The following is a 25,255-nucleotide window of genomic DNA, read 5'->3' as shown; positions in this document are numbered from 1 at the left end:
ATATTTTGATATGAGCGTTACTGATATGTAGACGAAACGAGCGTCTGGTGTACTACTTTATAATCCTGGTACCTTTGATAACTATTTACACCACTGGGCCGGTGCCACTGCTGGTGGACGTTTCGTCCCAGAGTGTATTACCAGCCTAGTAGTCAGCACTTCGGTGTTGACATTAATATCAATTATGTGGTCATTTTTATAATTTCCTGTGTACAAAAATTTGAATTCATCGAAAAACTAAGGATTTTCTTATTCCAGGAATAGATTGCCTAAACCGTATTTGGCACAATTGTTTAAGAATTTTGGACCCTCAATGCTCCTCAACTTCGTACTTGTTTGGCTTTATAGACATTTTGATGTGAGCGTCACTGAAGAGACTTATGTAGAAGAAACGAGCGTCTGGCGTAGTAAATTATAATCCTGGAACCATTGGTAACTTTACACCACTGGCTCGAGGCCACTCTTGGTGGACGTTTCGTCCCCGAGGATATCACCAGCCTAGTAGTCAACCCTTCGGTGTTGACATAAATATCAATTATGTAGTCATTTTCATAAATTTCCTGTTTACAAATTTTGAATTTTTTGAAAAACCAAGGATTTTCTGATCCCAGGAATAGATTACCTTTGCCGTATATTGCACAACTTTTTTTTGAATTTTTGACCCTAAATGCTATTCAACTTCGTACTTGTTTGGCTTTATAAATATTTTGATATGAGCGTCACTGAAGAGAAGTATATAGACGAAACGCGCGTCTGGCGTACTACTTTATAATTCTGGTACCTTTGATAACGAGTTACACCACTGGGTCGAGGCCAATGCTGGTGGACGTTTCGTCCCCGAGGGTATTACCAGCCTAGTAGTCAGCACTTCGGTGTTGACATGAATATCAATTATGTGGTCATTTTCATAAATTTCCTGTTTACAAAACTTTGAATTTATCGAAAAACTAAGGCTTTTCTTATTCCAGGAATAGGAATAGATTACCTTAGCCGTATTTGGCACAACTATTTGAGAATTTTGGACCCTAAATGCAATTTAACTTCGTACTTGTTTGGCTTTTAAAATATTTTGATTTGATATGCGTGTCACTGATGAGTCTTATGTAGACGAAACGCGCGTCTGGCGTGCTAAATTATACTTTTGGTACCTTTGATAACTATTTACACCACTGGGCTGGTGCCACTGCTGGTGGACGTTTCATCCCCGAGGGTATTACCAGCCCAGTAGTCATCACTTCGGTGTTGACATTGATATCAATTAAGTTGTCATTTTTATAAATTTCCTGTTTACAAAACTTTGAATTCATCGAAAAACTAAGGCTTTTCTTATTCCAGGAATAGATTGCCTTAACCGTATTTGGCACAATTGGTTTAGAATTTTGGACCCTAAATGCTCCTCAACTTCGTACTTGTTTTGCGTTTTAAATATTTTGATATGAGCGTCACTGAAGAGTCTAATGTAGACGAAACGCGCGTCTGTCGTACTAAATTATAATCCTGGTACCTTTGATAACTATTATCAATTGTCAAATTCATATGATAAAACGCATGAAACGAATGGACAACAACTGTTTTATTCCTGACTTGGTACAAATGTACAAAATGGTGCATTATACCTGGTTTTATAGCGCTAAACCTCTCATTTGTATGACAGTCGCATCAAATTCCATTATTTACAACGATGCGTGAACGACACAGACATAATATGTAACATTGTCAAAATATGGGTACAGCAGTCATCATTGTGTCACAATCTCAAACAAATATTTAACAAAGAAGCACAAAAAACACCTATCAAATGTAACAACCACATGCATTGCTTACTTATATATGGTTTTTAAATCAACCAATAATGGATTGACATATTTGTCCTGTGACTGCATTCATATTAACTCTAAGTGTCGAGTCGCGTGTTTGACGTCAGAAAATGTAAAAGTCACACACGAAGATATATTAAATAATTTTGTCGTTCAAAATATTCTCAACATTACAATTTGAGTATATTACATCTTACCCGATAGAAATGATACAAGCCAGTTTGTCAGTTTTAAGATTCAACTTGATTTATATAATGAAGAAACTACATCTGGAAAAAATTCCGTGGCGACCGATAAACGCAAATTCATAAAAGAGTCCTTATGTTTTGGTCACATATGTTACTATCTACCACAAGTCGTACCAGTAATGGAGCAGAAGCATTCCACTGGAATTATAATAAACTGTGCATTGTATCCTTCAATATTTTTGTTTTGGACAATAAAATCAAGTTATAAGCTACTACATACCTTAAATTGGGACAGTACCCATGTAGCAGTAGTAGGAAGAAGATATGTTTCTGAAAAAGAATTATTTGCATGTGTAAACTACTGTTTCTAAGTCCGAATAAATATTTTTTCTTCTAATTGGAACAATCGTATGTTTAATTTTTGGGGCAAATGATACCATGTAATTTTAAAACAGGTGGCGCAAACGTAGCTTTGGAGAAAAAAGTTGTGGTGCAAAAGGACGCATTTTTGGCGCAGACGGATTTCTCCCATTTCATTGATCTAGTACCCAAATAAACAAAGGGATTACTAAATTCCGCCTCCGGATGAGAGATTTTCCAGCTGTGTTGAAGATCCATTGATGACCTTCGTTGTTTTTCTCTTTTGGTCGGGTTGTCGTATCTTTGACACATTCCCCGTTCTCAATTGTATTGATTCTAATCCTACTGAATCTGATTTTTTTAGTGAATGGGTTGAAATAAAAGAAAACAAGTGAAAGTGTGAGCTACTGCTCACTAATGATACCCCGCCAAATATTTCGGTAAACAGGAAGTTTTTGAGTGACGAATCTCTAAACGCATCACACGGTTTAGCTGACTCATAAGAACCATGAAACTTAATTTCAGATATCAGGCTGTTCCCTAGAAAGATGCGACAAAAATATTTATGGGACGGAAGGAAGGACTAACGGATGGACAGATAGAGGTAAAACAGAAAAAAAAATCCCTTTTTATAGGCAGGGTATAGCTATGCATTTAGTTGTATATTCTTAATCCGAGAAAATGAAAGATAAGCTTAAATGGCCCTTTACATTCCCGCATCAGGACAAATTAACAATTTGGGATAGATGTGGAGGAATTCACAGTATTTGGTTGATATACGATTTGAACCGCTAATATTGATACTACGGGGAAGTGTGAATTCTTTTTCAACACGTGCTGATGGTCGAGTAGTTCGTTGATAGCAATCTAATTTTGCGAATTCTATAGTATCATAGAAGGAGAACAAATGTTGATTAAAGAGGACCGTAACACCATTCATCTAAATATGTGATATATTAGTTACAACTAGCAATGTCCCTTATAATTTATTTTTAGTTGAACTAAAATAAGATTATTTCCCTATCGATTGAGAGGTAAGGGGAATGTACCTGCAGACGTTTAAATCATATTACCAAACATAGTGCCAAAAATATATGTATACATAAAAGTATTATAAATATACAGAACAAAGGTTGATATATATTTGGACGGGTTTTTCGCATTCGTTACACATCTAAAAATAAATTATTTCTATGCAATTCGGCTGTTGTCAGCTTTATGGTCGGATTGGTGTCTCTTTGACACATTCCCCATTTCCATTCTCAATTTTAGAACAACCTTTGTCTATAAACATATAAAAAATGATATTGTATGGTTTAGTTCACAGGTAATTAATTATTGCAAAGAGGAAGAAAGAAAAATTGTTTCAGATTATGGATGAAAACGCTATTTCTACTGATATCCAAAATAGACATCCTACACAATTTACTGATCAAACCTTTAACATGGTTGAGAGAACAGCCAAATCTGGTAAGATGTCAAGAGTGGTCAATGGGGATATATTTCAATCATTATATAGATAAGTGACATGATTAATTTACGATTGACTTTGTAGTATTTCATTAAATGTGTCAGTTTGAGTGAAAATGTGTACTTCGAAAATGTAGTATATTGAATAGTGAATAATCAATATTTGCACCGTATACGTAGTTTCTTCTGCATGTTTTCAATAGTTTTGAATCAGAAAATCCGGACCTCTTGTATGTCTTTATAATTAAAATCTATTTTCATTCAAGATCTGTTTGTGTTGTACTCGTGTACTGTCGTAAATTAACTTATGTATTCGCTGTTATTCTGTGCTTGAAGTGGACTATTATGTTGTTCATTTGTGAATTTCTCTGTCCTGAGTGCTCTTATACTTATTTGTAACCTGTCACTTGATGTTGTCATCTAAATGGAATTTGCCATATAAGCAGGAGATTTAATTGGTCATACAACCAGGTTCAATCCACCATTTTGTTCTTAAAATGTCCTGTACCATGTCAGGAATATGGCAATTGTTATCAAATAGTGTTTTTTTGGGTATCTTATCTGCAGGGGAGAAACACATATTTTGTTTGTTTGAATTTATTCCATTACAAATTAATTCAAGACATATACTTAAATTTGATATTATGTTTTTTTCAGACTGTGAACACAGCAATGAACAAAATACTTTGTTCACAAACTCTATAGAATTATCGGAAGAATCCCATAGAGAACCCATATCGCGTGATGAAATTGTCCAAAGTGGAAGTCACACAAGTGCTCACACCAATTTAACTAGATTAAGTTCAGATGTTCACATGAGTGTTGATACATACCAACACGCGTCTTCTATACACCTAGAAGAGATAAATTTGGTCGACGATTCTGAAAATGAGACAGACAAAAATTTACAATCTACGATGAAACAGAAAATATCTAAACAATTAAAAGAAATGTCTCCACATATTTTACAACTAGTTATTATTGGACTAGTATGTTACTTCATATGCAACAAAAATGGTGCAAGCCATGTGTCAAAACGGGAATCGACGTTTTTCAATCTGAAGGTCAACTTTGATTTATATAGTATTGAAACTAAATTTGGGAAAGTTCCATGGAGACCAATCGAAGCAACCTTCGTTGCCTTAGAAGAAAATGGCACAAAGATTTGCGTGCTTCACCCTGCATCGTATTCGATCGATGTAATGTTGAATTTGGATAACAGACGAAATAAAGATTCATTCGCTGTATCTGTGTGTATTTTGAATAGCAGAGACAGGAATGGAAACCGGTGTATCCCTGAAGTTCTTCCAGCACACATGCAGAGGTCTGTGACAGCTGGTGTAAATCTTAACTTGCAGAAAGGCGATACAATTTGGGTCAGTGTTATAGGATTAAATCTCGTCTATGAACGTGCTGATGTAAACAGCATGTCGATAAGAAAATATGACACATAGGTAGAGTCATTAAACAAAATGGCAAAGTGAAGTCCATGTGCTATCCTTGTATACCTAGTATATGAAGGCACCAAAAAAATTATCCTAAAGCAAGACTGTTAAAAATATCGAGTAGGGTGTACTGTTACGAAAAAAGATGACTTCGGAATGACAGTGCATTGTAAAAAAAATGTATCATCTATCTATAATACTAAAATTACGAGGTCCAATTTGTCAGCCGTCATCGGGTAAAAACGACAAATCAAAGAATTCGACTTTATATATAATTAATATAGGACAATGGTGTATATTAAAAAATACACCACTCCAGACCCTTTTGTTTTCCCAAACAATTAATATTGCCGATAATTAACAAGTTCCGGGTCAAATCCGATACCGATATCAATAGTATATTCACCTGTTACCTATAACCTTATCTGAACGTTCCGCATTTGACAGGCGCACCACCAAACGGTGTATTTAGATTTTACTGTATACACGGGTCATAATCAAAGGGCTGACACTTCAAAGTCAATCATTGTCAAAGTGTTCCCTATTGTAGTTTTATTCAGCAATAAGCAAGACTTTCTAAGATAACTAATATAGGACAATGCTGTTGATTAAAAAACACTCCATACCTGGATAGCCAGGACCTTTTGTTTTCCAAGTAATTAATATTACCAATAATTGATAAGTTCCAGGTCGACGGGTTCAAACAGAAAGATTTGAAAGCAGAGAAAACTGTGTATCTTATAATCGACATGACTTTATCAGATGACAATACCAATTACTAAAATAAGGCTTACATATATAATTAGGCATAGTTATATACTTTAATTCAGTCACGGACCCGCGATATCACGGGTGTGTACTTGTATCTCTTATTTATACATGTATAACAAGTTTAAAAGGGTACTACATAATAAAAATAATAAAAATCATGAACAAACGTTTAATATTTTGGATAACTAATATCTTTTATGTAAGATGTAACATGATTCGTATCCTGACATGAGGTAGTCAAACTGAAATCATAATTTCGACTGTTATACAAATTATCACGAATCAATGCGCTGGTAATGGTTTTTTTTTCAATATTAATGTTTGCAAGGAGAAATAGTAATAAATTCCTTATCCTTAAATCATACTTATAAAGTGCAACATTATTGAAATTCTTATTATTGAGTATCTTCCCCGTGCATCTGTTGGAATTTCAACGTATATTTGCGATTTCTGATCATGAAATTTGGAAACACTAAACACAGCCATTGCTACTCTGTCACAATGACACAATAGCGAATGCACCCAGTTGGTAACATTAACGTATCAGACGTTAATTCTGCGATCTACAGATTCACTTGAATGAAACGAAAACATGTATTTGATGAGTTGTGACACCTAATTGTTGTGCCATACGGCCAATTCATAAAGGTGGCCGTAATCTTGGCGTAGTGTTTATATAGTCGCTCTCAAAATCCCGCAGTTACAGTATTTTTGTGTTATGGTCACATCCATTTGAATGGTATGCATGCCATGAACACGAAGAGAAAACGTATAATTTATACGTAGTCAACTTACGATGAAAATGGAGTCTGTTAACACTAGACACAGCCATATTTGAATTGTAATTGCAAGTGAACTGTAAAATCGATTTTTTTTCAGAAGAGAGAGTGGCAGATTTGATATTTTCTAAAATCTTCTCTTTTCACCATGAACTTACGTGACCACACAGCGCATAGTTACTTTAAAGTCATCGGTAACTGAATTTTTCTCTGTTTTTTGTGCTATTTTTGATACAGTAAATGAAATTCTTTAATAATTTTAAAAATCTTTCTACGCAGTCCAAATGAATTGGTTAGAATAAGAATTAATATTGTAAAACAAATAAATGAAGAACATGTTACTGGGACACAGATGCCCACGTGTGTGGCTATGCAAATAAACTTATCATAGATACCAGGATTGCAATTTTACATTTGCGCCAGAAACGCGTTTCGTCTACAAAAGACACATCAGCGACGCTCGAATCAAAATGCCAAAGGCCAAATAAAGTACGAAGTTGAAGAGCATAAGTCAACTAACTTTAGTTTCTTTATGTTACATTTAGGGATTTTTCTGGGGTTTCAGTGCGCTTTTTGATCTTAATAGACTGTAATGGAGTGGCGGTTAAACGGTTAAAGTGGCGAAAGCCAACATATTCTGTAATTGGTGATAATAGGCATTGTGTATGTTTTTTTCATAACATTTGGGAGGGACAAATTTAAGTAGTTGTGCGAAAACACGAAACCGTTAGCTTATAATTCTTTTCATGAATGGACAGAAATCAAAATCCGTGAAAGATACGCCACCATGATTCGAACTTCATCTTTGTTTGGTGGTATTAAGCATTGTGTATAAGTTTCCGTACATTTGGTTGTGGCAAAGTATTGCTATAGAACAGAAACTATAACTTCATGACATATGTACGAACGGACAAGAAAAACCTTTATTTCCCCTCCGCAGGGCGTTGGGTGCATAACTATGAAGACGTGCCAAAAACTCAATAAGAAAAAATAATGCAAAATGAAAGCGATTGTTTTTATCATTCTATAAAAGATTTTATTAAGAAAAAATTAAAATTCTTGTGTCAGACCAATCTTTTATCTCTTATATGCTTTTATAACTCAGCTGCCACCTTTTTGTGTCAAAGCATGATGATATTTTCCGAGGGTATCACTAGTCAAGGAAGTACTTTGGTACTGGTATAAAAATACGGGCATTGCTGTTATGAAATTTTGACATCATTTTCAATGAAAGAATGTATCTCCCTAGTGTTCTGTTCTGATTCTTGTCTGGTTTTGGCTAACCTGTAGGTGCTTATACGTGTTATTTCAGTTCTTCAACGTTTGTATTCGGTTTTGAACTTTCGGAAATTTTGCCACGAGGATCGCTGAAGAGACAGAAAGTTGATTTGGATTTTATAATTGCACCTGAATCAAAATCTATGAAAAAAAAACATTGCATAAATTCTGGTAAACAGGTTTCTGTGTGTGTTACATTTCAGTGTTGTGTCGTTGTTCTCCTATTATATTTAATGTGTTTCCCTCGGTTTTAGTTTGTTACCCGATTTTGGTTTTTTTTGTTCATGGATTTATGAGTTTTGAACAGCGGTAAACTACTGTTGCCTTTATTTCTCTGGATTTAACTGTGCATACTTTCCAACAAGTGAGAGGCCTAACTAGCAATAAAACCAGGTTTAATTTACCATTCTCTACTTAGGAAAATGACGGTAGCAAGTCATGAATATGACAGTTGTTGTCCATTCGTTTGACGTGTTTGAGCTTTTGATTTTTTTTGGTCATTTGATAAGAGACAATCCGTTTTGAATTTTCCTCGGAATTCTGTATTTTTGTGATTTTACTTTTTTTCCGATATGGTTTTTGTATAATTCTATTATCTCGGGTAGGTTTTCCTTTTGATAGAGCTTAGTTTAAAAACAAAATAACTGTAAAATTAGTTTGTCGGTAAGGGCTGATTTGGAATGAATTGCACAGGTGTATTTGGGATAGTTTAAATGGAAAACCTAATTTATGTATTACTGAAAAATTATTACACCAGGGTTTTCGATATCACAAACTGGTCAAAACATTTACTAAATTTTATCACCGGTATAAGGAAATAATTCGTAAATATAACTCAACATGCAGACATCTTATACGTTCAGGTATTTCACATCCAATTTTTTATGGAAATATTCTTAATAAAGCACAAAAATGTCAGTATTCTCGTCAGAAACTAACAAAACCTTTAAATAGACTTATTAAAAGGGGATATAGTTACGATACTGTTGTCAGGTCATTAAAGATTGCATATTTTGGCTTTAACATTGATTCACTGATAGGGTCTTTGCATCGGAACTAAACACATTTATTTCTTAAAAACAATTGTTGGCATGACTCGGGTTATGTTCTTCTCATATATTTTATGATCGTATGATACTAAACCCCAAACGGGAGGGATTGTACCAGATATTCATATGATGAAAAACATAATCTTTCAATCAGTTTAATTGAGGTCTGGAGCTGGCATGTCAGTTAACTGCTAATAGTCTGTTGTTATTTATGTATTATTGTCATTTTATTTATTTTCTTTTGTTACATCTTTTGACATCGGACTCGGACTTCTCTTGAACTGAATTTAAATGTGCGTATTGTTATTCTTTTACTTTTCCACATTGGCTAGAGGTATAGGGGGAGGGTTGAGATCTCATAAACATGTTTAACCCCGCCGCAATTTTGCGCCTGTCCCAAGTCAGGAGCCTCTGGCCTTTGTTAGTCTTGTATGATTTTAAATTTTAGTTTCTTGTGTATAATTCGGAGTTTAGTATGACGTCCATTATCACTGTACTATTATGCATATTTTTAGGGGCCAGCTGAAGGACACCTTCGGGTGCGGGAATTCTCGCTACATTGAAGACTCATTGGTTGCCTTCGGCTGTTGTTTGCTCTATGGTCGGATTGTTGTCGCTTTGACATTTTCACCATTTCCTTTCTCAATTTTATTGAAACTAGTGCTCTAAAGAGCCTGTGTCGCTCACCTTGGTCTATGTGAATATTAAACAAAGGAAGCAGATGGATTCATGACAAGATTGTTTTTTGGTGATGGTGATGTGTTTGTACATCTTACTTTACTGAACATTATTGCTGCTTACAATTATCTCTGTCTATAATGAACTTGGCCCAGTAGTTTCAGTAGAAAATTTATAAATTTTATGAAAATTGTTAAAAATTTACTATAAAGGGCAATAACTCCTAAAGGGGTCAACTGACCATTTCGGTCATGTTGACATATTTGTAAATCTTACTTTGCTGAACATTATTGCTGCTTACATTTTATCTCTATCTATAATAGTATTCAAGATAATAACCAAAAACAGTAAAATTTCATTAAAATTACCAGTTTAGGGGTAGCAACCCAACAACAGTGTGTCAGATTCATCTGAAAATTTCAGGGCAGATAGATCTTGACCTTATTAACAATTTTACTACTTGTGAGATTTTCTCTAAATGCTTTGGTTATTGAGTTATAAGCCAGAAAATGCATTTTATCCCTGTTCTATTTTTAGCCATGGCGGCCATCTTGGTTAGATGGACGGGTCACCGGACACATTTTCTAAACTAGATATCCCAAAAATGATGGTTATAAAATAATATGCTAGACTTACACACAATTAGAAGGTGTTGTCAATCCTTCAGGGTTTTATCCTGATTTTTATATTCTAAACGCAAATGAGTTATATAATATAAACATCAATAAACTACAGATGGCCAAATCAATAAGGAAGTCCAGAGCATGCACAACAAAACTTTCTATAAAGTTCAGCTTAAACTGGCAAATGACAATTTTTATAGAGGTAAACATTTCATATGTGATGTATTTGACTTATCAAAAAATCAGGTTCACAAACTTTTTCTGATGTAATTGAATGTGAACAAAAAAATATCTAACATCTTTGTACACAATGGATTACAAAATAAAAACAGAACTGAAGTTTCAACCAAGACATTTGCATGCACACTTTTTATTGTTATATTTCTGTATTGAATATAATACCTTGGACTAGATCACAATACTACTGAACTCTGAGGAAAAATAAAAGATGAAAGTCACTAATTAGATGGCAAAATATTAAGCTCAAACACATCAAACAAATGGATAACTACTGTCATATTCCCGACTTAAAACTTAAACTGTCATATTCTTGACTTAAAAGTTAAACTGTCATATAGTCCTATATACTTCTTCAATATCCTCATATACTATGTGTGGCTTTATTGCATTTAAAAAAATCTACTCTACAAAGTTATAGACTGAAACCTGTAGTGATCTAATGTTGTGATTTTTTTGTGTCATTTTTGTAGTTTCAGAGTCATTTAATGGTCAGCACTTCAGTGTTGACATGGTTATCAATTGTATGGTAATTTTAATAAATTTCCTGTTTACAAAACTTTAAATTTTTTGAAAAACTTTTTCTTATCCCAGGAATAGAATACTGTAGCCGTATTTGGTCTAAGGGTTACAAATGAGTCTTGTGTAGACAAAACGCACGTTTGGCGTATTAAATTATAATTCTGGTACTTTTGATAACTATTTGACCCTACTTTACAAAATATTGTGAAAAAGTACATGTTTTGTTTCTTAAAAATAAGATTACACAATAAAATAAAAGTAGGTTGTTTATCATATGTTTTGAAAAGTGATTTAGCCAACGACTAATGACAATGCCTGTTGATTTTCTATAACAAATACATTCTTTATAACTTTCTGACCCTGTTACAATTAATGAATCAATTTTAGATTATAATCAAATGCAAGATTTATTTTATGTATTTTAGAAATTGATTCTTCTGCAAATCTCTGTTTTAATGAATACTAAAAGAAAATATCAAACGTAATTGGTACTTTTTATATTTGGTTGTAACTATAAAGTGTATATGGTATATATATTCTGGACGCCAATCTTTGTTTTTTTTTAATATGGTGGTCTTCGGCTGTTGTCTGCTCTATGGTCGGGTTGTTGTTGCTTTGACACATTCCCCATTTCCTTTCTCAATTTTATAAAATGCTACGCCTCCGGGTGCAGGGATTTCTTGCTGCATTGAAGACCTGTTGGTGACCTTCTGCTGTTGTTTTTTTCTATGGTTGGGTTGTTGTGGCTTTGACACATTCACCATTTCCTTTCTCAATTTTATATAATGTTTTTAAATTTAAAAAGTATTTTCAAGTAGTTGATTGTTTGAATGTTTCACCACTAATGGTAACATCATGGCAACCACATTTTCTTGGTGGAAAAACTTGGTGTATTGGAGATCACCACAATATTTTACAGGAAAACTGCTAGTCAATTAAGATTGGAGCTGAACGCACCTGCCTTTGTGGGGCTCGGACTCACACATTTAGTGTTAACAGGGTAGATGACCACAAGGCAGAAAAATTACATATAAAAATATCACTTGCTTCATCCACAATCACTGTATTGGCACATATATTAAAAAGGAAAAAACATTAAGCATAACGTTTAATATATCTTTCATTCAACAAACAAACAAATAACTTTTATATCAATCATACAAAAAGCCAATATTTATAATATTGCACAAAAAACAATGTTAACATAAATACTCTAGATGTTGATCATGTATTATACCAGTCTAAAAATAGTAAAGACAAAGTGCATGTTATCAGGAAAAATAAAATCCACACTCTAAAGCCAGCACTGTTTTTAATTGCCTGAAAAATATATTGAATTTAATTTAGAACAAAAGGAAACGTTATACCTGAAATCAAATCAATTAAATAAATTCAATTAAAACACAATTTGATAGCATTATATTGTACTGAGAGTTCAGATGTTTACTTCAAGATATTGGCATTAAAGCGGAAGGTTTGACATGCCACAAAACCAGGTTCAACCTACAATTTTTTCTTTAAAAAATGTCCTGTACCAAGTCAGGAAAATTACCATAGTTATATTATAGTTAGTTTCTGTGTGTGTTACATTTTAATATTGTGTTTCCATTGTGTCTTTATTTGCCTATATTTGCAAATTTAATGTTTTCAAGTATAGTCTTTTTTATAAAAATCAATTTTAGTTTGTTGTGAAACTGTTAACAAAACTTAATTTTTTTCACAACAAATAGGTTTGGGTTACAAAAAATTTTATTGTTGATCAGTAAATTTAATAGTATAGTTTTAAATGCCATTTGTTTTATATATGCCTGTTTTAGGATCTCATAACATGGGCTTTCATATATTATTGTTGATACTTATATATGTGTATGTTTATGTTGTAAAGCGCTAAGAGTAATTTTTGATATTATATATTATGTGCTGTTATAAATACTGTATAATAATAATAAATAATAACCCGGATTTGTTTTTTCTCAATCAGATTATGAATTTTGAACAGTGGTATAGTACTGTTGCCTTTATTTAGAAGATTATTCAAATTCAGAAAATGTCATGAATAATAATATTATTTCTTATCTAACCTCTCGTATTTCTTCATTTCCTTTCGTTATATTTTCTGTTGTGCCCACTGTGGTCTGTTCAATACTTTCTATGTCAGTTTCCTGTAAGAACACATATTCACATCAGTACTTTTATAAATTAAACATCCTTTAATAGAAAACCCTGCCATAGTAGCATTATCACATTCCCATTTCCAGTGAACTGCAAAATCTTGATCAAAATCCTATTTAAGTATAATTTGTTTACTTTTGTGGATATAACTTTACATATTTCATATTTTGGCTTTAATTTTGATTCACTTATAGGGTCTTTACATCGGAATTAAACACATTTATTTAACCAGATGCTCCGCAGGGCGTAGCTTTATACGACCGCAGAGGTTGAACCCTGAACAGTTCGGGCAAGTATGGACACAACATTCAAGCTGGATTCAGCTCTAAATTTGGATTGTGATTAAATAGTTGACACAGCATAGGTTTCTGACACAGAATGAATGTGTTCTAATGAACTTAAATTTTTTGTTTTTTCTTAGAGCAATTCACTATGCTGTTGAATATTAATCCTCTCAAAAAAATGTTTGAAGAAATTTTCTTTTTATTTATGAAATTTCAAATCAGAAAAATTGAACCCAATTTTTTAATCACATCCCCCTTTCCCTTATTCCAAAACTAATCTCAATTAAAATATTCTAATGGAGTTTGCAACAATAACTACTCATTTAAATACATCATGAAATATTAAGATGTAATAAAAACTGCTTGTTATCACTGAATGGTAAAGATTATTTAAATTTATCAGTTGGTAGTAAAAGGTGAATATACATTGTGTATTGTATATAACAAAGATTTAAGTTGATTCTGGACAAAGAAAGATAACTCCAATTAAAAAGAAATCTTGCAATAAGATATTTCTTGCTTACTATTCTGGACAAAGAAAGATAACTCTAATTAAAAAAAAAATTTGCTATTTCACAATATTGTGAAATTAGATATTTCTTGCCATTGCACAATACTGTGCAATTGAAAAGACTTGCTATTGCACAATACTTAATATAATAATTTTAGATCCTGATTTGGACCAACTTGAAAACTGGGCCCATAATCAAAAATTGAAGTACATGTTTAGATTCAGCATATCAAAGAGGCCCAAGAATTTAATTTTTGTTAAAATCAAACTTAGTTTAATTTTGGACCCTTTGGACCTTAATGTAGGCCAATTTGAAAACGGGACCAAAAATGAAGAATCTACATACACAGTTAGATTTGGCATATCAAAGAACCCCATTTATTCAATTTTTGATGAAATCAAATAAAGTTTAATTTTGGATCCAGATTTGGACCAACTTGAAAACTGGGCCAATAATCAAGAATCTAAGTACATTTTTAGATTCAACATATCAAAGAACCCAACCGATTCATTTTTTGTCAAAATCAAACTAAGTTTAATTTTGGACCCTTTGGACCTTAATGTAGACCAATTTGAAAATATGACCAAAAGTTAAGAATCTACATACACAGTTAGATTCGGCATATCAAAGAACCCCAATTATTCAATTTTGATGAAATCAAACAAAGTTTAATTTTGGACCCTTTGGGCCCCTAATTCCTAAACTGTTGGGACCAAAACTCCCAAAATCAATACCAACCTTCCTTTTATGGTCATAAACCTTGTGTTTAAATTTCATAGATTTCTATTTACTTATACTAACGTTATGGTGCGAAAACCAAGAAAAATGCTTATTTGGGTCCCTTTTTGGCCCCTAATTCTAAACTGTTGGGACCTTAACTCCCAAAATCAATACCAATCTTCCTTTTGTAGTCATAAACATTGTGTTTAAATTTCATTGATTTCTATTTACTTAAACTAAAGTTATTGTGCAAAAACCAAGAATAATGCTTATTTGGGCCCTTTTTTGGCCCCTAATTCCTAAACTGTTGAAACCAAAACTCCCAAAATCAATACCAACCTTCCTTTTATGGCCATAAACCTTGTGTTATAATTTCATAGATTTCTATTTACTTTTACTAAAGTTAGAGTGCGAAAACTAAAAGTATTCGGACGACGACGACGACAACGACAACGACGACGACGCCGACGCCAACGTGATAGCAATATACGACGAAATTTTTTTCAAAATTTGCGGTCGTATAAAAACCAGTTGTTGGTATGACACAGGTTATGTAATTCTCATATATTTTATGATGGTATAACACTAAACCCCTAACAAGAAGGATTGTGCCTGATATTCATATAATAAAGACATAATCTTTCAATCAGTTTAAATTGAGGACTGGAACTATTTATATATCTTTAATCGCGTAAACTAAAGTACAATGGTACAGAGACATATAGGAATAAATAAACACAGTATAAATCTTAAATACAAATGTAAAATAGACACATTAAGTAATTACCCAGGAGATTCTAGGCATTAAATAATAATTCTTATAAACTTGCACAGATTGTATAGTTCAGGGTTGCTACTATTCATGAGACCTTGAAATTTTACAATATTTGGTCTGTTTATAAAATGATTCTTTAGTAGCAATTGTCTACTATTGTCTATTGCTGAGCATTCTAAAATGTAATGGAACTCATCGCCAATATCACGTTATTGCAAGTACAAATACGATTTTCTCTCTGAATGTTTTGCCATCTGGTATGTCAGTAACTGCTAGTAGTCTGTTGTTATTTATGTATTATTGTCATTTTGTTCATTTTCTTTTGTTACCTCTTCTGACATCGGTCTCAGACTTCTCTAGAACTGATTTTTTTCTGTGTGTATTGTTATGTGTTTACTTTTAGAGGTATAGGGTAGGGTTGAGATCTCAAAAAACATGTTTAACCTGTCCTATGTCAGGAGCCTCTGGCCTTTGTTAGTCTTGTATGATTTTAATTTTAGTTTCTTGTGTATAATTCTGAGTTTAGTATGACATCCATTATCTCTAAACTAGTATAGACATTTGTTAAGGGGCCAGCTGAAGGACATCTCCTGGTGGGGGGTTTCTTGCTGCATTGAAGACCTATTGGTGACCTCCTGTTGTTGTCTGTTTTATGGCCGGGTTGTTGTCTCTTTGACACAATCCCCATTTCAAACAAAATTTTATAAAGACATAAAATATAAGTAACATGTTTTACGTCAGAGAAACTGTCTTATTTACATTTACCATATGCCATTTATTTTTCAAAATACATTTTGTTTGCGACTGTACATTCCCTTCAAAAAGTTTTTATTTTGTGTGTGTGGTGTAGAAATGTTGTGCAATGACATTTATTGAACATCTCCTCATGTTCTTTCCCAAAGACTATCCAAACCACTTCAATAAATTTTACCTGCTCTAATACTTTTTCAGCAAATATTTCCTGTAATTTAGCTATTTCTAAAACTTTTCCTTCTATTTGGCTGAAAAAGATAGGCATATAATTAATACAAATTATGAGAAAAGATGCATGATAAAGTTGCTGCTAGTTACTGGATTAATGTAATGGAAGTCAAAATGATTTGGAGTAATGAATTTAGTGCATAACATGTTACCAAGTGTTATTATTATTTTTACTTAACAGTGGTGTATAAAATGTGTGGACAGTGTTGTATGCTCATGCCTGTAGTATTTTTTGTTTATACCTAATAGGCTACTATGGCCATCACATTATTTTTGTAGCTTGATGTCATTTCATACAAAATTGCAAAAGGTTGTACTCAAAGTGTAGACTTTAGTAAAGGAAAGATAACTTTTTAAATCAGCAAATAATTGTTCACACTATTTAACTATGCTTGCCAAGGATAAAGTTGCTAATCACAAGGGGATACTTTCACACATTTATGAGATTGTTTTATACACAAAAATAACCCCTGCATGAAAATATCTCAGATTGCAGTAGTCAGTTTTCTTAATGCTTTATAAGATTTGTATGATTCAGAGGTGAATTAACCTTTTATATGGTACAGAGACAAAATAATCTTTTGTATAATAGTTAAAAAATAATCTCTGTTACTTAATTGAGATCAAAGAAACTGATAGTCTATGTGTGATATGGACATATTCATGTTTATTAATATTGTTGATAAAGGCGTATCAGGGAATTTTAAGAATTATGACCCTGAAAAGCTAAATCTACCCTTGTAAGGAACAAATAAGTAGTATCAAAAATATAAGATATACACATTTCGGACCACAATTGTTAATATATGACTTAACTAGAACCAGTAAAACAAAACAAAGCTTTCCTTGTGTATGTGCAAGACAGTTGCAGTTCACATGGCTTCAACTCACCTTACTTCACTAACCAAGCTGTTTAATTCATTAAATAACTCTGCATTTTCTTGCTCAAACTAAAAAACAAAAATATATGAACTTCATGCATGCATATTCTATTTTAAACATGTTTTTCTGCTGTCTATTTATCTGAATATATTTTACAACAGTTATTTCTTCATTCAATTTGAAATAAAAAAGGCATTTAGATTTTTGCAACTCATTGCCTCAAAAAACAATATAGACATAATTTCAAAATATTTTGATGTGACTAAAAAGTAAAATAACAGAATTACCAAACCCTGAGGAAAATTTAAAAATGGAAAGTCCCTAATCTAATTGCAAAATCAAAATCTAAAACAGCTTTACAAAAAAAATCTTTTTTGTGCAAGTGTGTTATTTATTCTTATTTCACCAAAAACTTATCCATATTCAGTAAAAGGAATAAAATCATTTTCATGATGTCACACTGACAACTAGAATGTATGTGCTAATTATGTATAAGAATACCCACCTCTAAATTCAAAGAATTAGAAAACAGGATGCAGGTGTCTGATTGATAAGAAAAGCACACCTATACTGCAACACATGGCTATTGAGATGCTGAACAAATATTAAAAGAGTATATTGAAAGAGATTGCAACATAGACCCCACCTTTTGGAAGGGACATTAAAATTTTCAAATAAATCCAGCAAGTCAACTAAGGTATAATGAACATGCATACTTTCAGGTTTATGAGACTACAAATTCATAAATAACTATCTTCAACCAAAATTTTTGATAGATAAAGGGCACACATCACCAGAAAAAAATAATGCCTTCTAAGATCTAGGCTGTGCATAATTAACAAAATAATAAAATCTACCATTTGAGCTTCCTCAGGTGAAAAACTTTCATCTTTGACTGGTGGTGTGTGATCTATATCAATATTTGATGGTCGAGCAGGAACAGCATCTGTAAAAAATAAATTTTGAATTACATTTTTATGCACATATTAGTATAAAATCTAGTTTTAGGAGAAAACTTAATAGACATATAATATTATTTTTGAAGTACACATTAGCCACAAAAAGCTACTTGTAAAAACAAAGGTATCTGTACAAACTTAACTATTATCCTGTCATCATCTTAAAGCAAAGTAAAGTGATCTTGGTTCAAACTTGAAATAATACAGACAAAATCTTTATTTCAAACATACATGAATAAACAGCTGCGCCATGAGCGCATGATACGCCCGATGTCTTGTGTGGAAGTTTTATGCAATAATCATAAATAGTTTCTGAGAAAGTTTTAAGCAATAATATTGTTTTTGAGACAGGGCAGGACATGTGAAACCCCCAACCCTTTTTTTTTTTTTTTTACAAAAAACTAAATATCACTAAAATAAAATTTTGAATCAAAACCAAAAAGCATACAGATCTTTAGATTAATATAACAAAGAAGTCAGTGTGTAAAGTTTTAAGCAATAATCATAAATTATTTTTGAGATACGGCACGACATGTAAAAAAAAACCTCCCCTGTTTAACAAAATACTCAATAAATCAAAAATAAAGTTTTAAATCATCACCAAAAAGTATACAGATCTTAAGATCAATCTAACAAAGAAGTGTGTAAAGTTTTAAGCAATAATCATAAATTGTTTTTGAGATACGGCACAACATGTAAAAAAAAAAACTCCCCCTTTTTTACAAAATACTCAATAACTCAAAAATGAAATTTTGAATCACCACCAAAAAGTATACAGATCTTTAGATTAATATAACAAAGACATGTGTAAAGTTTTAAGCGATAATCATAAATCGTTTTTGAGATATGGTGCGACATGTAAAAAAAACCTCATCCTTTTTTACAAAATACTCAATAACTCAAAAAAAAAATTTTGAATCATCACCAAAAAGTATACAGATATTAAAATTAATATAACTAAGAAGTGTTTAAAGTTTTAAGCCATAATCAAGAATCGTTTTTGAGATACAGTGTGACATGCTTTAAAAAAACACCCCTGATTTAGTAACAAAGTGCCGTAATTCAAAAAGTTTTAATCTTATTTTCACCAAAAAGTATACAGATCATTTGACCATCATAAGAAATAACTATGTTATGTTTCATGAAATTTGGATAAGTCGTTCTTAAGTTATGGTGCGACATGTTTAAGACAGACGGACAGACAGACGGACGGACGGACACTGGACATTTGTATACCATAATATGTCCCGTCAAAATTTTGACAGGCGTATAAAAGTAAACATAGTGCAATCACCTTGAGTTGCACTTCCTTTTTAATTAGTTTTTTAATTAAAATATGAATTTGTTGACTAAGACAGCTTTATTTCTTTTTTTTTATCCATTTACCTATAGAAGAATTAGATTTGTCACCCTCTTCTAGATCAGCTTTTGTATTAATTTTTCTTTGTTTAGCTTTTCTTTCTGGTGCCAATTTAGATCTGCAAAAAAAAATGCATTTTACAACATCTATTATGTAAAGATATGAAAGTTGCAATATGATTAAAATTAATGTGTTACTCTCTTTGACAATAATAACATCCATTTTTCAAACCTTTCAATAATTGGTTCTTTGGGTGTTACTGTTTTCAGAAGATGTAATAATTTCTAACAAAAACACCAACTGCTTACCATACATATAATACATTTATATCAAAAGGCTTTGCATCCACAAATTATACCTAGTGATACAGAAGATATAATCAATTATTAAAAATTGTGAAATTTTTGCAATGTTTATATTGTAAAAATGACTACAAGTAAAGTTAAAAAAGGAAATGGGGAATGTCTCAAAGCAACAACAACCTAACCACAGAGCAGACAACAGCCCAAGGCCACCATAACACTAGATATGTTATAACGAAATTTTATGTTACAAATGCAATGCTCCAGTGAAAAAAAAATGATTTGGCAAGAAATATAATGCAAAATTTAATTAGTTCACACCAGGAGTCCTGGATAGTTTTAATCCAAAACATATTGCAGCTTTTGTTCAGTGATTACTGTTGATGTATTTCATGTTAAACAACTGTCTGAAATACAGGAGGATTGAGTACTCACATACATTTTTGTACTTATTTAATCGTGTCACATTCTGTATGTGGTTGTCGTTAAAAATAAATTAATATGTGTCATATCTATTTTTTGTTAATTTCGTTTTTGTTTGTTTGATTGTATTAGTATGACTTCTCCTTTTAACGATTGATTGATTGATTATCCTTATTTCCTCCATATATGAAGATTTTACAATTTATATTATAAGAACAGAATCATTAACATAAAACTAACGTATTTACATATTCTAAACAACATCAAAGTATATAAACAGCAATAAAAAAAGTCTATAGGTAGTAACATAATTACATATGAAATAGAGTTGAAAACAAAACGTCTATAATTCACCAATTTCATACAAGAACAACATTAGTTCAGATCAAATATGTGTTTATAATTACATAAGATGTATGTTTCATTATAATACGTTATTCTGATTGGCTAATTGCACATCACATGTTATTCCGTAAACAATTGCATGAGACAATAACATTTCATTCATGATGACACGAGGTCCCACAATAAAGTGCACAGGTGAATTTAAAAAATTAACTTCATGAAAATCGTGTTTTTATAATCCTAGCTAAAAAATGTAATTATAAGTATTGAATGCTTCTTTTTGTAACTTTATAGGGGTTTAAAAGCGTTGACCGTGCGTACATTTTTAGAATGAAGCGTGGAAACAAAATGTACTTCGGTCAACGCTTTTACACCCCAATAAATTTACAAAAAGAAGCATTCAATTCTTAAATAAAGATCATATTTGAAGACCTGATATAGTTTATACATATAATCTGCTATGTGGCACTTCAAGAGGCTCCATACATCAGCATTTATAGTACATATAAAAAAGAAGATGTGGTATGATTGCAAATGAGACAACTATCCACAAAAGACCAAAATGACACAAACATTAACAACTATAGGTCACCATACTGCCTTCAATAATGAGCAAAGCCCATACCGCATAGTCAGCTATAAAAGGCCTCGATAAGACAATGTAAAACAATTCAAACGAGAAAACTAACGGCCTTATTTATGTAAAAAAATGAACGAAATACATGTTTGACAGAGCATTGTTTGTTACGACTAGCGGTTACTTATCCATCTCTAAATTCAAAATTTATGACGCTTGTGAAATTAGGATCCTTAGCTATTCAAACAGGCAAATGCTCCTTGTGTAACTTATATAATACGGATATACTTATGCATTATATTCTTTGCTGTACATCACTTTTACAAATTTGGACAGAAATGTTCTACAAAATTGTTGATATTCTTGACGTAGAAGATTCCGTTCCGTTTCCTTAATAAAGATGATGACGAAATTGTTGAGATGTGACTTGGAAGTATGAAGTAAGTAATCACTGAACAAAAGCTGCAATATGTATTGGAATAAAACTATCCAGGACTCCTAGTGTGAAGCTAATTAAATTTTGCATTATATTTTTTGCAAAATCATTTTTTTTCACTGGAGAATTGCATAAGTGACATAAAATTCTGCATAGTTTGTGTGCATTTATTATTTGTTTTACAGGATGTGGTTTAAGCTCATTATTGAAGCTAATATTGTAATGTATATTTTTTTCACATCCTTGTTAATAGTTCTCTGGTAGATAGTTCTTACACTGGAAATCATACCATATTTCATTAGTTGACCACTTCTGGACTGATTGATGGTCTACATAGACTATATAAACATATCACCTGACTATGGGCTGTATCTTTAAAAGAAACACCATTGATCAGAACTTGAAATTCTATCATATGCACAATAGGAAATTTCCATTTAATTTTCTTTCATGTTAAGGTATAATAAATATACATGAATATTTTTTATTACAAATTAAAACTTTAAAAACTAACCTTTCTTTGATAGGAAATTTTTTTTAAATAGGAGATTCTATATAATTAATCATCACCAGATATCTTTTTTGTCACTCTTATGAATGGATAAACAGGTAAGACTAGGAAAACGTTAAAAAATACTTACATTCGTTTTTTATCCACAACTCTTTTGACTCTCACAGCTCTTTGCTCACTGTATACTTTGCATACAACTGAAATAGTTCATTTACAATCATGTCATACAGTGTAAGAATAACTATAAAAATTTACAGATTTTTTCATCCATTGCTTGTTAGCATAATGAATTCAAATATCTTGTTCTTTACTATAATATAATAATAATAAAGCTGATATCTTCAAAGCGGATGTTGTGATGTTTACTATGATTAGATTCTACTACAACCATGACAACCTTGTACTGCATTTATTTTACCGGTACTTCATTTAAAAATAATTGAAAAAAAAAATGAAAAAAATATGCAATTTTAAGGTGACCTACCATTGCTTAAATCCACATCATTTTGTCACAATGGCAATCATACCATATCTCTGTATTTTTATAAGCCAAGGCACTTTCAACATGCTGATAGAAGCAGGATGAATTCAGGTTTTTAATTAAATGATAACTTGTAATCAATTACTTTTGTAGATTGTGGTCCAATATCATGAATATATCAATTGCTTTCACTGAAAATCTTATATGATTCAACAGACCTTATATCTGCATCATCTGACATGAGATTTTACGATACTTGGACTATTGACACATAAAACAGTCACTATACATTGTCTCATCAGATGTTTCCTGTATGAAATCAAACTTTTACAGGGACCACTGTGATGGCATGTGATGCCAAAAATGGCAGACACATAGCTTAAAAGATTATACAACATTTTCAAAATTTATTTTTAAAACAATAAACACCTACCTTTAAGATAATCTTCTATAATTCTAATGACATGATCTCTGTGTTCTTTCACTTGAGGATGGACAATCTGATGATGGGCTGTTTGCACATGTAAATAAATAACACTTGTTTATCAAATTTATATATTATCACCGAAGAAATGCAGACATTTTTCACTTCCTTCAATTTATAGGATATCTTAAAATTTGCTAAAAAAACATATATATAGCGAATTTACAGATCTAACATTGTTGGGTTGATGTTTAGATGAGTTGTATATAATTTACAGATCTAACATTGTTGGGTTGATGTTTAGACGAGTTGTATATTGTACAACTCGTCTAAACATCAACCCAACAATGTTAGATCTGTAAATTTGCTCTCTTAAATTTTTGGTTCTTCCCTCGACTGGATTCGAACCCATGCTACTGTGATATCGGGACACCAAATCGCCTGCACTGCAGCCGTCCCCCTAGACCACACGACCACCTGGGCTCTAGAGTCTATAAGAATCTACCAACCAGTAAACTTAATAAGTATTATATATATATATATAAAGTGCCTAGAAGATCAACCTAACGATGTTAGAGTAGATTTGATTCGTAACTTCCTCCCCGGCGCTGGGGCTGGAACCTGTACCTTTTTTCTAACTTCTACGACAACACCGCCTAGCATTGCACAGAGACCTTATCCCCTCCTCTAACTCTAGCTTATAAAAATAGGCTTTCGTTTCGGGAGGTGTTACCTGCTTGTAGGAATTAAACAAGGATCTCTGATACAATACACGAAGTATTTATTTTTAGTGTACAGAAATGATCATCTACTCATCTCTTCAGTATAATTGCAGGATGCTAATCTATTTTTAGAAGCATACAATCACTGTAAATAAATATATGTATATGTCTGCCTGTGTGTAGTGACAACTGCAAATTATACCTTGTCCATCGAATTTCTTATGATTAAGTAATACCAGGCCTTAGAATATGTATAAAGTGCCTAGAAAATCAACCTAACGATGTTAGAGTAGATTTGATTCGAAACTTCCTCCCCGGCGTTGGGCTGGAACCTATATATATATATATCTTTATAACCTGATACATTTCAATTACAAAGGGTATTATTTATGACAATAGTTCTATTACCATCTTTTTTAAACATAACAATGGTCTGTTGACATTTCTTGATGACAGTCTGAGCTTCTGTGTCAATCTGGTCTCTTTCTGTGTCTGTTAGTGACGATACATCTGAAGACAAGAAACTGAAAAGTAAACAATTATTTGTTTCATATATTTAAAAACAAAAATTTCATTACATTCATCATATTTGAGAGAATGTGAATAAATGGATATATATATTTGGGTATACAACCATGACTATGTTTATTACACAGGTAAAGTGAACTGTCCTAACTTCAAAATTTCTTTTAAATTAAAGAAAATGTCTATCTCACGTGCTAGATTTCTATATAACTATGTGTACAGTGTACATGTGTATCTTTATATATGAGTGTCAAAGTTTTTAAGATAATTCATGGATCACACTTGACAAAACTTTCAATATGAAATTGACATCATTGTTGAAAAAAGTATGGTTACCTATAATTGCTTACATCCACTTTATTTGAACTTTGGTGCATAGTTGTCTCATTGGCAATCATACCACATCTCCTTATTCTTATATAGCATTAAATAATTTTGGCATATCTAATTACCTGCCTGCATTTACATAATCCTTTCTGTGCTTCAGTAGAAAATCTTTCAACTGAGTAATGGTTGATACCTAAGTAGAATAATGAAACTATTAAATAACTGTTCAATGTGAGTTATTTTTAATCACCAGGGGCGTAGCTAGAAAGAAACGATGTGCAAGCAAAGATGTGCAAGCAAATGTTACCCTTTAACATGTT

At 32.1% G+C, this 25,255-nt stretch overlaps 1 protein-coding gene across 2 annotated transcripts in view; it reads right to left on the bottom strand.

Moving 5' to 3' along the window:
• Positions 1 to 25,255, bottom strand: part of LOC134715986 (syntaxin-18-like) — a 44,461-nt gene that overhangs the window by 15,870 nt on the left and 3,336 nt on the right. Inside the window, exons 2-11 of one of the 2 annotated variants that reach the window (XM_063578615.1) lie at positions 25,061 to 25,128; positions 24,492 to 24,607; positions 23,371 to 23,448; positions 22,587 to 22,653; positions 19,889 to 19,980; positions 18,401 to 18,489; positions 17,553 to 17,611; positions 16,612 to 16,681; positions 13,299 to 13,379; positions 12,313 to 12,537 (exon numbers count right to left, since the gene is read on the bottom strand). In XM_063578615.1, coding sequence (XP_063434685.1) covers positions 12,442 to 12,537; positions 13,299 to 13,379; positions 16,612 to 16,681; positions 17,553 to 17,611; positions 18,401 to 18,489; positions 19,889 to 19,980; positions 22,587 to 22,653; positions 23,371 to 23,448; positions 24,492 to 24,607; positions 25,061 to 25,128 — 816 coding nt within the window. In that variant the 3' untranslated portion in view covers positions 12,313 to 12,441. Of the gene's footprint in view, positions 1 to 12,312; positions 12,538 to 13,298; positions 13,380 to 16,611; positions 16,682 to 17,552; positions 17,612 to 18,400; positions 18,490 to 19,888; positions 19,981 to 22,586; positions 22,654 to 23,370; positions 23,449 to 24,491; positions 24,608 to 25,060; positions 25,129 to 25,255 lie in introns of those variants that run through there. The other variant, XM_063578616.1, reaches the window with a different exon arrangement.

This window comes from Mytilus trossulus, chromosome 4 (genome assembly GCF_036588685.1).
Source record: "Mytilus trossulus isolate FHL-02 chromosome 4, PNRI_Mtr1.1.1.hap1, whole genome shotgun sequence".
NCBI classification, from domain to species: domain Eukaryota; kingdom Metazoa; phylum Mollusca; class Bivalvia; order Mytilida; family Mytilidae; genus Mytilus; species Mytilus trossulus.
The sequence above is the reverse complement of the archived record's forward strand: the minus strand, read 5'-3'. Positions and strand labels throughout refer to the sequence as shown.